Genomic DNA, 18,541 nt, shown 5'->3' with positions numbered 1-18,541 from the left:
AGAACAATAATGTTAACTCATAAATTAATTAAAAGTTAAAAGTGACTTTAAACTGGTTCATTTGAAATCATTTTATTTAAAATTTTACAGAAGAAATTCATTACAGATTAGTACATGTTTTTAAGATTAATATAAGAATAAAGTAATATCCTAACAGATAAACATATTAAAAAGTGTAAAAACATCATTATTACAGAAATATATTTACACAAATATAGTTGCTTGGATCTTCTAAACATCAGGGAGAAATAGTATGGAGTCTTTGGTCCAAAACATCTTTCTTTACCTGTGGGATTACTGACTATAAACATACCTGGGCAGTCACTGCTACAGGTGGGAATACACCCAGACTTGGAAGGCATACTCTCTAGGTTCAGGATATGTCTCTACCGGCCACCTCTAACTATAAATGTTAAATTAAAATCTCTATAGTCTTGTGAACATGTCATCTGTCATTCCTCTTTCTGATCATCATTCTGAGATTCACCCTCAGTACTCTCCATCAGCATTGATACCAATGTAGACAGTGTCCCATTGGGGTCCAGCAATGTAACCAGAGGCACATTCACACCCCTATCCTGAAAGATGAGGTTCTGCAGGGTCATGGCTAGCATTGAGTCAATGCCTAAGGCAGAGAGAGGAGAATCGTAATCTAACTCATTCTTGTCAACACCAATTGTTTGACTGAGTACAGACCTGATGTATTCACTTGGGGAGGATGGCACAGAAGTATGTTCAGACTGTGACTTTTGGAATTTGAGTTTTTGCACTGCCTCATCCACTAATGCAGTCATACGCATGGTCAATGACACATTTTGAGAGAGGACATTGCTCATCATGTTCTTGACGTGAAACCTACATACAACCTGTTGGGGTTTGTTTAGCAAGAGGCATTGTTCCAAACTCTCATGAATCTCTGTAACATCCATCACCATCAATCCCCTTCTCTCCAGAAACCTGTGTAAATGATCCTTGTTAAGCAGGAGACCAAGGTTCAAAGCTCCCCAGTTGATGGATTGCCCAGATAGTCCAATATTCCGTCTATAGTGACAGAAGTAGTCCAGGAATGAATTTGCTGCTGCATAGTTTGTTTGTGAGGCATTGCCAAGGAAAGAAGAGATGGAAGAGTAGCACACAAAGTAGTCTAACTTGCAGTGTTTTGTGGCGTGGTGCAGATTCAGCGCTCCATTCACCTTGGGCTTTAGGACTTTCTCAAAGTGGGATTTGTCAAGGGTTTCAATCAACCCATCATGCAGGACGACTGCACTGTGAAACACCCCTTTGATTGGACAAGAGGGAAACTTCTGACCAATGAGACCAATCACTCTGAGCACATGCTCAGAAACAGAGACATCACATCCCATCCATACAATCTGGGCACTCCATTGTCTCTCCAGAAGAACTATCTCCTCCTGTATGTCTGGTGTGGGGCTACTTCTGGAGAGTATGACGATGTACTCTCCACCTTTCTGGGAAAGGAACTTCACTGTTTCAAACCCCAGCCCAGAGAGACCACCTGTGACAATGTACACAGACTTCTTCTGGAAAAGAGAGGTTGGTTTAGGCAGCAACTGAATGTTGGACAGTGTGCCTTTGGAATCATCTTTACTCAGTACCACACCAGACAGGGTCTTTGAGCTGAAGTACGACTCAGATTCCTCAACAGACAGGAAGTCAATGCTACCGGATGACATTTTCTGAAATGTAGAGGTCTCTAGAGAAAATGATATCCTGTCCAAATGCATGGATTTGAGCCAACGATAAATGTGTGGCCTCTTGGCAATGAGTGATCCCTTTTGTAAGATGCTGGACATCTGAAGAGTCTGTATGTGAACACTATCCTTAACATTCTGGAAAACACTCTGTTCAAGCAAGCATTGGGACTGGGATTCACAGACAATGACAACATGTCTGACATCAGGACAATTGCTGGCTTCTGCCAACAGAGATTTATCAAATGGTGGAAGGAGGAGAATTGCATCAACAAACATCCCATTGCACGGTGTCCCTACAATGGCATTCCATCCTGATTTGTTTGCTGTTTGGATTAGGACCTTCAGCAGACTAGAGTCAGGAACAGAGGAGATGATGCTCAACCTTCTATGTTTGACTCTAGGTAACAGTCTGTGCAGTATTTCCCATGCCAGAACAAAGTAGGACACACAAGGAGCCTCCTTCAGAAATGTGAGCCTCTTTGTCTTGTAGCATGCTGCTTCAGGAATCACAATCTTAGAAGATGCAGCAATGGGATAACATGATACTATATGGTCTCCCACTTTCAGTGTGTTCACATCTTTCCCTACAGCTGTGACAGTACCACTGAAGTCAAGAGCCAGAAGCTGGTGCTTCTGAGATGTGTGATTCTTCCAGTATATTGTCTGACCATAGTTCAGATCAGAGACACTGACAGGATAGTAGTCTGAGGAATGAACACATATCTTACTGAGCTGAATCTTGACTGATTGCTCATGGATGTTTGTATCATCAACATCACAGGGAATAGCAGACAAGCTAGTTATTCTGCAGGGGTCATTTGTCTGAAAGATGCATGGCTCAGACATTGAAGAGAAAATCCTTCCCTCAGTGCTCTCAATGCTTCCAATGGGAGTATGTACAATATCAGGTTTCCAAATCAGCCCACCTTTCACAACCAACTCTGGGTATCTTTTGCAAGGGTATGACTTTAAGACCTGAGACAGAGCTCTCATGTCCTCTGTAGAGACAGAGTTGATGTCAATCAGCTGGAAGGAAAGGTTTTCCATTTCTGCAGCACACGATCTAGTCATGCCTGATAGGACAAAGCCTGCGCTGATGTGGTCCACTGTGTTCTCTGCTGACCGGTAGGTTATTACTCTGATGGAATTTGCAAATTGCATGGCCCTCAGTGCCAGGACAATTTTCCTGAACATCTCACAGCAGCTTACCATATTCTCCAGAACATACTCAGTTTTCAGTGAAGTAACATCTTCCTGACTCCACACAAATAAGACCTCCTGGAAGTGTTTGTTGAGATCTGTGATATTAAGGTTTGCCAGGAGTGTAGGAAATCCATGGCTCAAGACCTCCTTAGATTGTGTGAAGGAGATGTATCTAGACTGTGAACTTAAGTGTGGTTGCATGGCTTTTGGAAGGCCTACCTGGTCAGAAAAGACCAAGGCCTTTGGTGCCTCACTGGCATTAGAGGAATTGATATCCTCACAGACAACATTGAAGTCATTGTGGAAGAAGTATTCTTCCACAACATGAGAGCGGCTCCCAAGATACGTGATCATCACATGCTTAAGCTCAACCAAAACTCTTCCCACTTTGTCTGTAATGCAACCACATAGTTCAAAGTGATCAAAGCCTTCATCAATTGCTTTCAGATACACAATCATTTCCTCTTGCAGGGGTTCAAACACTGTCAAGCTGCCTATTTTGACAGGAAACCCGGGCCTTGAAGAGGATCTATATGCTACTGTAACAGGAGCAAGTTGCATCAGGAAGTCTAACACTACAGGGTGAATGCAGTATTCATGCAACTGAGACAGCAATTCTTCTGGAACTGTGACAACTGAAAAAGCCTCCTTAAACTCTTCACCATAGTGTACATCCCCCTTGTTCTGGAAAACAGTGCCATACTGAAACCCACCCAGAGCAATTTTAGTGTAGAACTTTTCAGAACTCAACACTGAATTGCATCTTTTGTAGATAGAGCTTAGCGAAATGTTCTGCTCTTCAGCTAGCTGTCCTCGCTTGCACGTTATTGTGCCTGAAGCATGGTTTGTGGAGGGAGAATATATCTTAAAATGGGTCTCATCCACTGCTGGTTCAAGTTGCACTTTAATCTCTGGTGCATTCTGTGTGAAAACATAGGGACTCTGAAAACTGACACTGACTTGCAGTGTGTTGAGTGGAACTTTTGGTTTGGCACTGGCCATGAAGGCAGCCAAACCCAACTCAGTATAGAAGGCACCAGGGATTATGGCAACACCGTTGTGTTTATGCTCATGCAGGTAGGATACTGAATCAGAAGACAGATCACAACTGAAGGTATTGCTATCGCTAGCTGTAGGAGTTAGCACAGGATGATTACCTGATTTATGATGTACCTTTGATGCAGCAATGATAACATCTCTCTGAGTAGAATCAAACTGATACCTTGGGAAAGTTGTTGGTGAAGCCTCACGGCCTCTGTAGAACTGATCCCAGTCTACCTGAACCCCCAACTCAAACAGTTTGGACACAGTATTCAGCATTGTCTCATGATCTTTATCTGGCTGCACTGAGGACAGAACTATGGTGTCATTTCCCAGCGTCTCCTGGATGTTTCTTTGTAGTGCCCTTCTTGGGCCAATCTCCACAAAGACCACATTCTTTTTCACTTTTGATGCAGATCTCACTGCCTGTTCAAATGAAACTGGATCTCGAATGTTCCTGGCCCAGTATTCGCCTGTGCTGAAGTCTGGCTGCTCTACCTCCTTTCCTGTCACTGTGGAGAACAATTCTGTCTCAACATCATTGACTTGTAAAGAGCCAATACTGTCCTCTAGTTGAGACAGGATGGGATCCATCATCTGGCTGTGGTATGCAGCAGGGACATCCAGAACACGGAGGAACAGATTCTTCCTCTTGACGGAGCTGCTCAGCTTTTGATGGAGACTGTCAATAGCCTCTGCATCACCTGAGAGGGTGCAGGACTGTGGGCTGTTGAAGGCAGCCAAGGAAATCTTATTTGAGTAGGAGGGAAGGAGGTTCAAGACCTCTGATACGACCATGTTACTGACCACAAGCATTTTCCCTCCTGTGACTTTATTCTGCAGAGTACTGCGGAAGTAGATCACCTTCACTGCATCCTCAAGGGACAACAGCCCAGAGCAGTGGGCAGCAGCAACCTCTCCTACAGAGTGGCCAAGAATGGCATCAGGTTTGATGCCCCAGTGCTTGAAGAGACTGGCTATGCCAACCTGAATGGCAAAGAGTAGGGGCTGGACAACATCTGGTTTTGAAAGATCCTTACTCTCTGAATCACTCTCAAGTCTCTCTATGATACTCATGTTATTGAACTTTTGGAAAAGCATCTCAATTTGGCTGATCTTCTCTCTGAACACAGGCTCATGTTTCAGGAGCTGCTGGCACATGCCTTGATAGGTTACACCGTTCCCACAGAAGACAAATACTAGCCTGGGATCTGAGTAAGATGGTGTTGTTACCTTGTTCATGGCAGACTTGAGTTGGTCTTTTAGATCAGCCAGAGAGAGAGTTCTGAATGCTTTCCGATATCGATGTTTCAAGTGGCTTCTTCTACAAGCAGATGTGTATGCAAGAGCTTCTAGATCACCTTTGTTGTCTGTGTCTATCTGTTGAATTGTGTCCTCCATCATCATACTCATCGACTTTTCAGAACTGGCAGAGAGGACAAAACAATTGTGTGATTTCCTACCACTTTTTTGAGGAACATTTGACTGCTTGTGTTGTTTGACAATAGCATGTGCATTTGTTCCTCCAAAACCAAAATTGTTTATTCCTGCAACCCTTGCAATAGAATCTCTCCACTTTTCTGCTTTAGTAGGGATCTTTACATTTAAAGCTTTAGCATCTATACTGGCACTGTCCTCAGAGTAGAACAGTGAAGGGACAATGGTTTCATGTTTCATCATTAGGAGTACCTTGATTAGCCCTGCCACTCCAGCTGCAGATTCAGTGTGTCCAATGTTGCCTTTCACAGAGCCGATGCGGAGTATCTCTGAACCTGGAGGTCTGGCTTTGGCAATGACTTTGGAGATGCTGCCTGCTTCTATGGGATCCCCCACTGGAGTTCCAGTCCCATGAGCCTCTATGTACTGGACCGATAACAGGTCAGACTCTGAATAGATTCCGCGCAGCAGCTCCTCTTGCTGGACCATGGATGGCTTGGTGATTGGAGTGACTGTGTGGCCGTCTTGGTTTACAGCAGTGTTGCTTATGATGCCCCACACATGGTCATTCTCCTTGAGAGCCTGTATAAAATATAAATCAGTGTTGCTTATGATGCCCCATACATGGTCATTCTCCTTGAGAGCCTGTGTAAAATATAAATCAGTGTGTGGTCTAAGGTAAAAAAAAAAAAAAGAGCAATTTTGTGACAATGAAACAGAAAATAATTTACTTTTTTTAGTGGCTTCAGAAGAATAATCCCACAGCCTTCTCCTCTGCCATAGCCATCTGCTCTGCTGGAGAAAGGTTTGCTGGTGCCTTCAGGTGAAATCATCTTTGCTTTGCTGAGAGCGACAAAAACTTGTGGCTGTATGATACAATTGACGCCACCACAAAGAGCCATCTCGCAGTCACCTGAGAACCGAAAGCATACAGTATACAAATCTGTCAGATTATATTTTGTGATGAGAGCCACCATTGCTTTTGCTTCTGCTTTGCTCTTCAAGGCACTTTGACAGAGCTGCGTAAAAAGGGCTTTGTAAAATAAATCGTAGTGAATTGTTGTAGTGAATTCAGTCAGTGTGTAAGGTTACATTTTGACAGAATGTTGCATGCGTTGTAAAACGTAGGTAAATGTGATACATTACACACCTTGTCTTATGGCTTGACAAGCTAAATGAAGAGCAACAAGGGATGAAGAGCAGGCACAGTCAATGGAGAGTGAGGGTCCAGTGAAGTTGAAGACGTATGAGACTCTGTTGGCTGCTATACTCATAGAAAGTCCGGTGCCGGTGCAGTGGTTGATTACATTTGGGTTCATAAATGCAGCAGATTGTTCATAATCTCTGTTCATAAGACCTTGAATGAAAATAGGCACACATTATTGAAAATAATACACATTTGACATTTTATTGTGTGTGGGCTTTCTTTCAATGGAGGACCAATGCAGTCAAAATTAAATGGACAATAATACCGAAATTATTAAATAATAAATTGCCAATTCGCTTACGTTACAATGTCTTTATAACTATGTCATTATTCCTGTAAGTACAGTGTAACAAGTATTGTAATTACTAATTGCTACACTGTACACTACATACGGTATACTTACGATTAGGGTAAGGGCTAGGGTAAATGCTGTGAATACAGTATTAACAATGAGTAATGATAATAGTTGCTGCACTGTACTAACAGGAACAATTACACAGTAATAAGGGCACTGTAATGTTAGTGTTATTCTTCTGTTGTATATGCAATATAAAACCAGTTTTTATATTTAGTATCTAGGTTGTTTGTGATATTTTGAGGTATCTTTTTTTAGGTTGTTTCTGACGTGGCGTGGTAGTGATCATAAACATCTTGGAGGTGTACGTCATCTAACATATTGTATGTTGGCATGATGCTCTGGTCATAAACTCCCACTAATTATTACCTGTGTGGTCTGTATCCAATCCCAATCAAGTATCATTACCCATGTGTCGTCACAATAACAAAGCAGTGTCTTAGGGACCTGTTCAATAATTACTGGGAGGGGACTCACTATTAGGAAGGTTGGAACACCCTGTCCCCCAGTGCAGAGTGTACAACACATTAAGAACACCTTCCTAGTATTGAGCTGCACCCCCTTTTCCCTAGGAACAGTCAAACGTTCCCTTTACCTATTTCCGTTGCCAGAGCCTTACCCCCTGCTTTACTAGACACCTAACATTTGCAGAGTGTCAGATGCTCCTAATAATTTCAATAAAACCTTGGTGAAAGCAGTGCTGCTCCTCTTAAAGATGCACTATGCGGAAATCGCTCTGCCGGTTTCCTGGTTGCTAACATTCTAATTCGCCTCATTTCAGTTTTTGACAAAGCCAGCAAGTATAGGGTAGATAATCATTGTACCATCTAAACCACTTTAAAGCAGCAATATGTCACTTTTTTGGGACCATCAAATTCACATAGTAATGTGAGTTAAAGATCTGTCATTCTAATTGAAAGCAAGTCTAAGAAACGGTAGATCTGTTCAATGTGTGCTATTTCTATGCTTCCTGTTATGAAGTTTTGTTTTTGCATCTTTTACTTTTTGGTTTTATACACCAGCTTCAAAACAGCTGAAAATATAATATTTTTGGTTATTGAAAAGATATGTCACAGCGGGTTAGATTGTACAATGATTCTCTACACTACACTTGTCACATAAACTTAAATTAGGCGAACTATTCGAATTTTAGCAACCAGGAAATGGCGGAGCGATATCAGCATAGTGCATCTTTAAGAGATTTAAGCTGCTCAGCATATAAATTATGCTCTGTCGATTCCATTTTCTAAATTTCAACAAATAGTTTATGCCCAAGAACACTTCATAAACCGGCTTGTGCTCACGCTGGCTAAAAGTTATGCTGTAGCAAATAAAAAACCTAGCTCCCTACTATAGAACGCGCCGTGCAGGGCTGTAGTCATGGACATTCAGGAGCCAGGTTACAGCGGAACGAAAGGGGGTGCAGGACCTCCTATGACTGCACACCATTTTCTTATAATAATACTAAAGACATGTCATTTAAGTTTATCTGTAAACATTTTTGTCTATTACCTTTTAATGTGATATTAAAACAACCAGGCATGATGTTTTTATCTGATTGTTAAACAAATCACTTAAAAAAGTAGGCTCCCTGCACATGTTTAATACAGTTTCTAAACAGTGCATTGTGCACCGGCCATTCATCTTAAAACACCAAAAGGGTTATGACATTTGACGATTGTCATTAGGCATAGTGTAGACTGAATTGATTCATGCTTCCATTGCTGTTACAGTCCCGGGGGTCATCTCTGTCTACTCAGGCTACTTCCACCCCTATTTTAGAAAATGTTCTGCCTACAACTTCAGACATTTTATAGGCTGTTTGTTAGCCAACTTGCAGCTTCTCTTCTGTCATTAGGCCGACTTGTTGCCCTAGTAGGATTACCAGAAGAATGTCATAAATAAATAGAATGAATGCATCAATAATAAGTCTAATCTATTTGACATCGGCAAAGGTTTTCCCTTCCATTTCTGATTGGGCAAAAGTTTTCTCTTCCATTTCTGATTGGGCAAAGGTTCTCTCTTCCATTTCTGCTCTCAGAGCAAGGACTTGTAGGGACCGGGGAGAAAATAGCAATAACACTAAAACAGTGGATTTTTCCTGCAAAATGTCCAAAGAACATCAGTTTGACCAGTTTCAAGGAAACGGAAAGCTGTGAAAAAAGGTCCAACATGAATTGGATTTTTGAGTTCGTCTCTGATGCATATTTTATATGGTTGAAATAGCCTACTGTCAGCTTTCATGTTGCTGACAAAGACAGCATGTTTGCACAGTCCCTAACCGTGCATTCCCATTCTCTCAAGATGCTGAAAGAAATCATATATGAGACTAAATTCATATTTCATGTATAATTCTACTACAAGACATACTATTATATTAGGCCACATGTGTGAGTTATAGTCCTACAGCAAGTGTCCATGTTTCAGTTACTACTACTAGGCAAAAACGTGATGTATTATTAGTTCAGAGTAGCGGGGCAGCACTTCCGCCCTCTTTGCCAAAAGCTGTATTTTAAAGAAAAGGAGACCAAAGGGCCACTACGATGGAGAATCGATTGCATATATTTGATTAAGGCATTTTATTTTATAAAATTAGATATAACTTGTTGAAGGATAGACAAATCTTGTGGCAATAGAGAGAGTTTCTGGTATTCAGGGGTCGTTCGGGGTTGCTTAGAGTATCTGTTTGGGGTAGTTGGGGGTAATTTGTGCATGGTTTTCGTAATTATTTGGGCCCAACATTTCTGTGGTCCAAATCATCTTTGCATTCACATTGCCGTCTTTTTAGCGAGAAACCAGGATAATTTGACAAAATTGAAAAATCAGTGAACGCACTTCTGAACAAGCCCTACCATAAGATCCTTTTATGGGACACTGGCTGTGAAAACACCCTAAAATAACACATTATTATCCACTTTACCTATAAACACTCCTGTCTTGGTCCCACTGGCCTTCTCCATTGGCATCCCAGCATTCTCCAGAGCCCTGTATGCACACTGAAGAAGGAGTTTCTGCTGGGGGTCCATTTGTTCCACTTCAGTTTCAGTGATGCCAAAGAACTTGTGATCAAACTCATTAAACCTGCAAAATGATAAATAATTCAAAGGGGAACTCCAAGAAATAAAACTGTCAGCAATGTTGTACCTCACGCTCTTAGAAAAAAAGGTTCCAAAAGGGTTCTTCAACTGTCCCCATAGGAGGGCCCTTTTAGGTTCCATATAAAATGAAACCATTTGTGGAAAAGGGTTCTACATGGAACCCAAAATAATCGTTCAAGGGGTTCTCATATGGGTACAGCTGAAGAACCGTTTAAGGTTCTAGATGGCACCTTTTTCTCTAGGAGTGAACCTGAGGTATTGTGTATTTCAGTAAACAGAGGACACATCTGTTGGGTTCTGAGAATATGAAATATACTTATTCATGTCACTGAGGGAGAGAGGGTAATGTATAACGTTTACATTATATCAGGTAGTAATACTCTGAGATTTAGAACATAACAAAGATTAACAGTCAGACTGAAAATGACCTTTTCTTAAATCTGTGTGATCGCAAAGCAACGACAATTTTGCACCAATTTGTTTTTGTTGTTGATAGATTAAAATCAAGTTGTGAATTTCTAGATTTTCCTCAGCCTAAGGATTGATGAGGTATGCACCTTCAGTCATCAATATTCATGCATTTGTGGTTGACTCCTGTCTACAGCTGTTGCTACTGTAGCTAAATTACTAGTTGAGTACGGAAAGATGACTAGTGAAAAGTGCCCTCTGTGAGAGAAATATCAAATATATCTTGTTATCATGTGTAGAATCAGAGAGCAGTATAACTGTCAGTATGCTGCAAATACTGAGTCCAAAATATATATATTTTTACTTCAGTATAACTATAGTACAACTGCAGTTATGCAATTACTGCATCCAAAATACCACATTCCACTGCAGTTACTGTACTTTTACTGCCGTTTCAAAACCTCTTTTTTTGTAAGGGCGAAGCTAGGTAGTAGGCTGACCGTTATTGACAGCATGCATTTAGACCAATTTGCGATCTGGGATCTGATAATCTGTTCGATGCTCATTTAAATTCTTGATTTTTGAAGAATATGAGGTATAAATGCCTCACCCTATTATAAACCACACAGTTTTTTTACTGAATTGCTTACAAACAAGAACATAAAATAAACAATTTATTGTACTGCATCTATTTTCAAATATTATTTTTCAATGATTTTATAGCCGTTTACATTCATACCCGTATACAGGTTGAAAATGGCAGATTTGAACGCTGGTAATCGCCTAAATTGGAACGCAGTGTCAGTACAGTAGCCTCTGCTGGGTCGTTAATAACAGGACGTTCCAGTTTTAGGAGAAATGGAAGAGAGAGCCTGTGATGTGACTTCCGCTTTCAGAAGTTGACATGGTGACACTCCATCTTAACTCCTCCTCCACATTTACTGGATTGGTTGAACAGTGCAGAAGAGAAACTCCCGACAGTTTGTTTTATTCTCGTTAAGTGCAGAATGTGGGTGATCTAGTTCCAGGCGTTTCGTTATGTCTGCTACGTTAGTTTACTGTACAGTAACATGCTAGACATGACGTCAGAGCTCTGGCTCTGCTCTTCACAGGTCTCTATGGGTTTTGACTGACAGCCGTTCTGAAGTTTAGCATCACACTCGACAAGAAGTGCCCCCATCCCTTCCGCTAATTGGGCAACTTTTGCAACTTGAGCGAGGGAAATCCTGTAAACTACGAGGACCCAATGTATTTTTAAAAAGACTGAGGACTATAATAAATTCCTCGTTGTCATGCAAGCAAGTCAAACACCCGTGAGTCCAAATGTGCATTTCCATATCATGAAACTGTAATATACAGAGTCAACGTTTATGATCACTATGTTTGATGAAGTTACAAGATGACATGGCATTATACCCTGGGTTGTCCTGAACAGAATGAGCCTATGTTTGTTGTATTGTGAAGAAAAGTTGAGCGGATCAGGCATCTGAACAGCTTCATGACTCCATTCTATTCGCATCAAAATTACAATCTGCATCTCTGAATTACCTTGTGAAAGCAAAACACTGTAAGATGGTTGAAAAAGAGGTGTGAAACCGGGGGATCGTAGCCTCTGCTGGGCTGGAGAGTTTCTCTCTAAAGTTTGTGCCTCTGTCTCAGAACCAGAGAGAGGGTTTGAGAGATTTTCAAGTATCATATTTTATAATTTAGCTAATCATGTTGGCAATAGAACAAGCTTTCAAATTATGACCACCTGACCCAGATTGCGATTGATAATGGACCTTTTTTGGATTGCGTAAAACAAGAACAGTAATCGTGTAAAGGCGGGGATGCAGGGCAGTGTTCCAAACAAAACAACTTCAAGTGTACTTACTCTAGTTCCTCAGCGGCACAAAAAAATCACCTGGTAGTTGAAGACTCTTTGAGTCATAAAAGTGCATTGAAATGACTTAGGAACTGTGTACACGTTGGAGAGGTGCATGGCCACTTGGAAACACTAGTTAGACCTTTCACTCAAGCCCTTGTAAAACATGTTTTGTCTTACAGTGCCTTCAGCAAGTAGTCACAACTCTTGAGTTTTTTCATATTTTGTTGTGATGTATCCTGAATTTAAAATGAATTAAATTTAGATTTTGTGTCACTGGTCTACACCAGAGGAGGCTGTAGGGAAGAGCTATAGGAGGACTGTATCAAACATATGGAAACCACATGTTTGACTCTGTTCCATTTATACCATTCCAGCCAATACAATGAGCCTGTTCTCCTATAGCTCCTCCCATCAGCCTTCTCTGGTACACACACAATACCCCATAATATCAAAATGGAATTATGTTTAGAAATGTCTTGAGTCAATAAGTATTCAACTACTTTGTCACGGCAAGCCGAAATAGGTTCAGGAGTAAAAATGTGCCTAATTCACATAATAAGTTGCATAGACTGCAATAATAGTGTTTAACATGATTTTTTACTGACTACCTCATCTCTGTACCCCACACATACAGATAATTGTAAGGTCCCTCAGTCAAGCAGGGAATTTCAAACACAAAGACCAGGGAGGTTTTCCAATGCCTCGCAAAGAAGGGCACCTATTTGTAAATGGGTAAAAAAAAATCTGACATTGAATACGTCACACCCTGATCTGTTTCACCTCTATTGTGCTTGTCTCCATCTTCACCAGGTGTCTCCCATTTTTCGCCTGTGTATTTTTACCTGAGTCTTCTGTTTGTCTGTTGTCAGTTCGTCTTGTCTTGTCAGGTCGTACCAGCGTGTTTCACGGTTTTCCATTAAAAAAGTGACCAAAAGCGGCTGAACATCTGGGCTGAGGACGAACATCTGGGCTGAGGGTATGCTGACTTCTTCCTCTTGCTCAGGGAAGAGCGGGGGCTGATATCCCAAGGAAGACTCAAAAGGCGAGAGACCAGTGGCCGAGCAGGGAAGGGTGTTGCGGGTGTATTCCACCCACACGAGTTGCTGGCTCCAAGTGGCAGGGTTGGCGGAGACTAGCTTAGGGGTCTTTTTGGATATTTATTATTTATTTCCTTGGGTCCAGCTCAGCCCCTTTTTCCCACACCCCATTACCGTGTGTTTGAAATAAACCTTAAGTGTTTGACTGTGGATTTAGGTTGTCTGTTGTTATTAGTTCTCACTGTTCCTTTTCACTATTATGATTTGCATGAGATATGTTACGGGTCTCGTTTCCATCCTCCCTTAGACTGCAGGGCCAAAAGGGTTCGACCACGAGAAACAAGATTCTCTGAAACCAAGACTGAACTCTTTGGCCTGAATGCCAAGTGTCACGTCTGGAGGAAATGGGAATGTTTTTCAGCGGCCGGGACTGGGAGACTAGTCAGGATCGAGGGAAAGATGAACAGAGCAAAATAAAGAGATCCTTGATGAAAACCTGCTCCAGAGAGCTCAGGACATCAGACTAGAGGTCGACCGATTATGATTTTTCAACACCGATACCGATTAATCGGACGATTTTTATATATATTTGTAATAATGACATTTACAACAATACTGAATGAACACTTATTTTAACTTAATACAATACATCAATAAATCAATTTAGTCTCAAATAAATAATGAAAGATGTTCAATTTGGTTAAAATAATGTAAAAACAGTGTTGGAGAAGAAAGTAAAAGTGCAATATGTGCCATGTAAAAAAAGCTAACGTTTTAGTTCCTTGCTCAGAACATGAGAACATATGAAGGCTGGTGGTTCCTTTTAACACGAGTCTTCAATATTCCCAGGTAAGAAGTTTTAGGATGTAGTTATTATAGGACTATTTTTCTCTATGTCATTTGTATTTCATATACCTTTGACTATTGGATGTTTTAATAGGTACTTTAGTATTGCCAGCCTAATCTCGGGAGTTGATAGGCTTGAAGTCATAAACAGCGCAATGCTTTAAGCACAGCGAAGTGCTGCTGGTAAATGGAGGAAAGTGCTGTTTGAATTAATGTTTACGAGCCTGCTGCTGCCTACCACCGCTCAGTCAGACTGCTCTGTCAAATATCAAATCATAGACTTAATTATAATATAACAAACACACAGAAATACGAGCCTTTGGTCATTAATATGGTCAAATCTGGAAACTATCATTTTGAAAACAAAACGTTTATTCTTTCAGTGAAATACGGAACCGTTCTATATTTTATCTAACGGGTGGCATCCCTAAGTCTAAATATTGCTGTTTCATTGCACAACCATCAATGTTATGTCATAATTATGTACAATTCTGGCAAATTAATTACGGTCTTTGTTAGGAAGAAATGGTCTTCACAGTTCGCAACGAGCCAGGCGTCCCAAACTGCTGCATATACCCTGACTCTGCTTGCACAGAATGCAAGAGAAGTGACACAATTTCCCTAGTTAAAACCTCTTGGGGCTAGGGGGCAGTATTGAGAATTTTGAAAAAAATATGTGCCCATTTTTAACTGCCTCCTACACCAACTCAGAAGCTAGAATATGCATATTATTGTTCAGGTTTGGATAGAAAACACTCTGAATTTTCTAAAATTGTTTGAATGGTGTCTGTAAGTATAACAGAACTCATATGGCAGTCAAAACCCTGAGACAAATTCTGACAGGAAGTGGATACCTGACGTGTTGAATTACCTTTAAGCCTATGCCATTGAAACACACATGGGCTTATTAATTGTTGAGCACTTCCTATGGCTTCCACTAGATGTCACCAGTCTTTAGAAAGTGGTTTGAGTCTTATACTGTGAGATCTGACCGAACAAGAGCCGTGGAACGGTGGTGGCCGATTAGACTCTGGCGCGCGAGTTCATGTTGGGTATTCTCGTTCCAATACGTTTTAAAAGAGAATGCAAACGTCTGCCTTGAATATTATTCATGTTCTGGTTAAAAAAGACACTAATGATTTATGCTATACAACGTTTGACATGTTTGAACGAACGTAAATATTTTTTCCCCCCTCGTTTATGAAGACAAGTCCGGCTTTTTGGACATAAATTATGAGCTTTTTCGAACAAAACTACATTTGTTATGGACCTGGGATTCCTGGAAGTGACATCTGATGAAGAGAATCAAAGGTAATGGATTATTTACATAGTATTTTCGATTTTAGATCTCTCCAACATGGCGGTTAGTCTGTATCGCAAAGCGTATTTTTCTGGGCGCAGTGCTCAGATTATTGCAAAGTGTGATTTCCCAGTAAGGTTATTTTTAAATCTGGCAATCCGGTTGCGTTCAAGAGATGTAAATCTATAATTCTTTGAATGACAATATAATATTTTACCAATGTTTTCGAATAGTAATTATTTAATTTGTTGTGCTGCTTGACTGGCGGTTATTGGAGGGAAACGATTTCCTCAACATCAACGCCATAGTAAAACGCTGTTTTTGGATATAAATATGAACTTGATAGAACAAAAAATGCATGCATTGTCTAACATAATGTCCTAGGAGTGTCATCTGATGGAGATTGTCAAAGGTTAGTGCATCATTTTAGCTGGTTTTCTGCTTTTGGTGACGCCTGTCTTTGAATCGACAAAACATTACACACAGCTATTGTCAATGTACTCTCCTAACATAATCTAACTTTATGCTTTTGCCGTAAAGCCTTTTTGAAATTGGACAACGTGGTTAGATTAAGGAGATGTTTATCTTTCAAAGGGTGTAAGATAGTTGTATGTTTGAGAAATTTGAATTATGACATTTAATTGTTTTCAAATTTGGCGCTCTTGATATTTCACCTGTTGTTGATAGGGTGTACCAGGGGTGGGACATAGCCCATAGAGTTTAAAAGAAATTCATTCTAGCAGGAAATATTAACTAAATATGCAGGTTTAAAAATATATACTTGTGTATTGATTTTAAGAAAGGCATTGATGTTTATGGTTAGGTACACATTGGTGCAACGACAGTGCTTTTTTCGCGAATGTGCTTGTTAAATCACCCGTTTGGCGAAGTAGGCTGTGTTTCAATGATAAATTAACAGGCAATTATATGCAACAAAGGACAAGCTAGATAAACTAGTAATATCATCACCCATATGTAGTTAACTATTGATTATGTTAAGATTGATTGTTTTTAATAAGATAAGTTTAATAATAGCTAGCACCTTACCTTGGCTCCTTGCTGCACTCACATAACAGGTAGTCAGCCTGCCAGTCTCCTCATGGAGTGCAATGTAATCGGCCATAATCGCTGTCCAAAAATGGCGTTTACCGATTGTTATGAAAACTTGAAATCGGCCCTAATTAATCGTCCATTCCGATTAATCGGTCGACCTCTACCTCAGACTGGGGCGAAGGTTCACCTTCTAACAGGACAACGACCCTAAGCACACAGCCAAGACAATGCAGGAGTTGCTCCGGGACAAGTCTCTGAATATACTTGAGTGGCCCAGCCAGAGCCCGGACTTGAACCCGATCAAATATTCCCCATATATTTATTTGTGTGCTAATATGGCTGCCATAGAATGTTGTAGTGACAATGCATAATAATGCTAAAACTTCAATGCCCCAACTCTTTAAACACATGGCTTTGGATAGAGCACGTTTTGGTAATGACACAAGTGTATCAGATATCTAGTTTAGCAAAAAAATAAAATAAAAAAAATAAGTCAATGTTTTAAAAGTATGAGAACAGCCATAATTAATACAGAAAGCAGACATTCATTTCAGGTAAAAAAAATATTGTGTTTTGGAATCAAACCCTTGAAATTCTTTAATTGAATAACAGTAGCAGTGGTAAAAAAAGAAATGGTCAGTGAATCTTCGTACTAACCCATCTATGAGAGCAGCTTTGATAGTGTGAGACTTCCCAGGTTTTCTGTTGTCAGCATCATACCAGTAAGTACTGTTGAACCTCTCATCAGGGATTGGAACTGCACAGTTCTTCCCTTCCAGAAGAACCTTCCAGAAATTGTCAAGCCCCTCACCTGGAATTGAATATTGGTTGAATCAGAATAGGAAAATGAATCTAAATTGTTTCAACATTAATAAGTAATCAACATATTAGTTTTACATCAAAGTATTATTTTTCTTACCAATTGTTTATTTTTTAACAAAATGTAGCTTGTCTGTAAATAAGCCCTTGCTTTAAAAGCATATTTGGATCAGATATTTACATCATACCTAAGTTAGTAGATGTTTCATAATAGTTGTCGCAGTATAATAACCTCTGTAGTCTGAGGTTTTACATTGCTGGCATTGTAATGATTTAATTAATCAACATGAATTGAGCAGCTTCTTATGGTTCTATACGAGGTGAAAACATTCCATGACTGCATATAGCAATAACCAGTGATTTGCCTGGTGATTCTAGACCTTTCTTTACTCATACATCTCTACAGTAGTTATTTTGCTTTCCGGTCATCTCAAATTGCTTTAAAGTGAGTGAAAAGATATACTGAAATGAATTACAATTCTTAAAGAGAACTAGCTACATCACAAAATTAGATAAACTGTCAAACCTCCAGGGAAGCTGCATCCAATGCCAACAACTGCAATGGCTCCCTCTTCGTCCTCCATCCTGGCTCCCTCTTCCTCCTCCATCCTGGCTGTCTGTGACACACACACCAGCTGGACACTGCAATGCGTGCACTTATTTCTAAACCTCTAGTATAACCTAAACTCAGATAGAAGGTGCTGAATTTACCTCCAGTTTCTTTGGCTCATTAGCAGTAGTAGTAGTAGTAGGTTGGTCTTTGAAGGATAGCTCAGAGTGTCTGCTCTTTTCTATCCAATTTCTCTTGCTTGGATTGGTCACCGTTTTGGGGCAGGAGTGAAGTGGGCAGGGCATTTGTGTGGAGTAAGAAAAGTCATGAAAGATATGCATAAAGGGTTTTAATAATGCTAATATGTGAGAACAACATTTTTTGTGAAGAAATATTTAATTTAGTTGTTATAATAAGTTTGGAAGCGACATGTAAAAATCGTTGTCAAAATCTGTACTCAAGTCAATTATAAAACCCACAATGCAATGTTCTCTCTCTGGGCAGGCTGGATAACAAGTGGAAAACTCTGAAAATACTACTTGTAAACTGGGAGCAACGAGTTGTGTGCGTTTACGGGCTTTGAACTCGTTAAGAATGCCGATTAG

General features: G+C 40.3%; 1 protein-coding gene across 1 annotated transcript; it reads right to left on the bottom strand.

Annotated features, from left to right (window-relative positions):
• Positions 1-64: 64 nt before the first annotated feature.
• LOC106597323 (phthioceranic/hydroxyphthioceranic acid synthase-like) lies at positions 65-18,139 on the bottom strand. The gene is made up of 6 exons (XM_045702791.2): positions 17,913-18,139; positions 17,225-17,378; positions 9,879-10,039; positions 6,547-6,753; positions 6,128-6,309; positions 65-5,978 (listed from the first exon to the last, which is right to left on the bottom strand). The coding sequence occupies exons 1-6, from the start codon at positions 17,992-17,994 to the stop codon at positions 453-455; spliced, it is 6,312 nt and encodes a 2,103-aa protein (XP_045558747.2). The 5' UTR covers positions 17,995-18,139; the 3' UTR covers positions 65-452.
• Between the last annotated feature and the right edge of the window lie 402 nt (positions 18,140-18,541).

The sequence above is a fragment of the Salmo salar genome, chromosome 19, assembly GCF_965601325.2.
Source record: "Salmo salar chromosome 19, fSalSal1, whole genome shotgun sequence".
Lineage (NCBI taxonomy): Eukaryota > Metazoa > Chordata > Actinopteri > Salmoniformes > Salmonidae > Salmo > Salmo salar.
The sequence above is the reverse complement of the archived record's forward strand: the minus strand, read 5'-3'. Positions and strand labels throughout refer to the sequence as shown.

What these genes read in the sequence shown, in the direction of transcription:
- LOC106597323 (XM_045702791.2), bottom strand. Translation starts at nt 17,994, where the DNA reads ATGGAGGAGGAAGAGGGAGCCAGGATGGAGGACGAAGAGGGAGCCATT. An exon ending in TGGATGCAGCTTCCCTGGAG is followed by an intron (nt 17,379 to 17,912) that starts GTTTGACAGTTT and finishes ATTCAATTCCAG; the next exon opens with GTGAGGGGCTTGACAATTTC. An exon ending in AAAGCTGCTCTCATAGATGG is followed by an intron (nt 10,040 to 17,224) that starts GTTAGTACGAAG and finishes ATCATTTTGCAG; the next exon opens with GTTTAATGAGTTTGATCACA.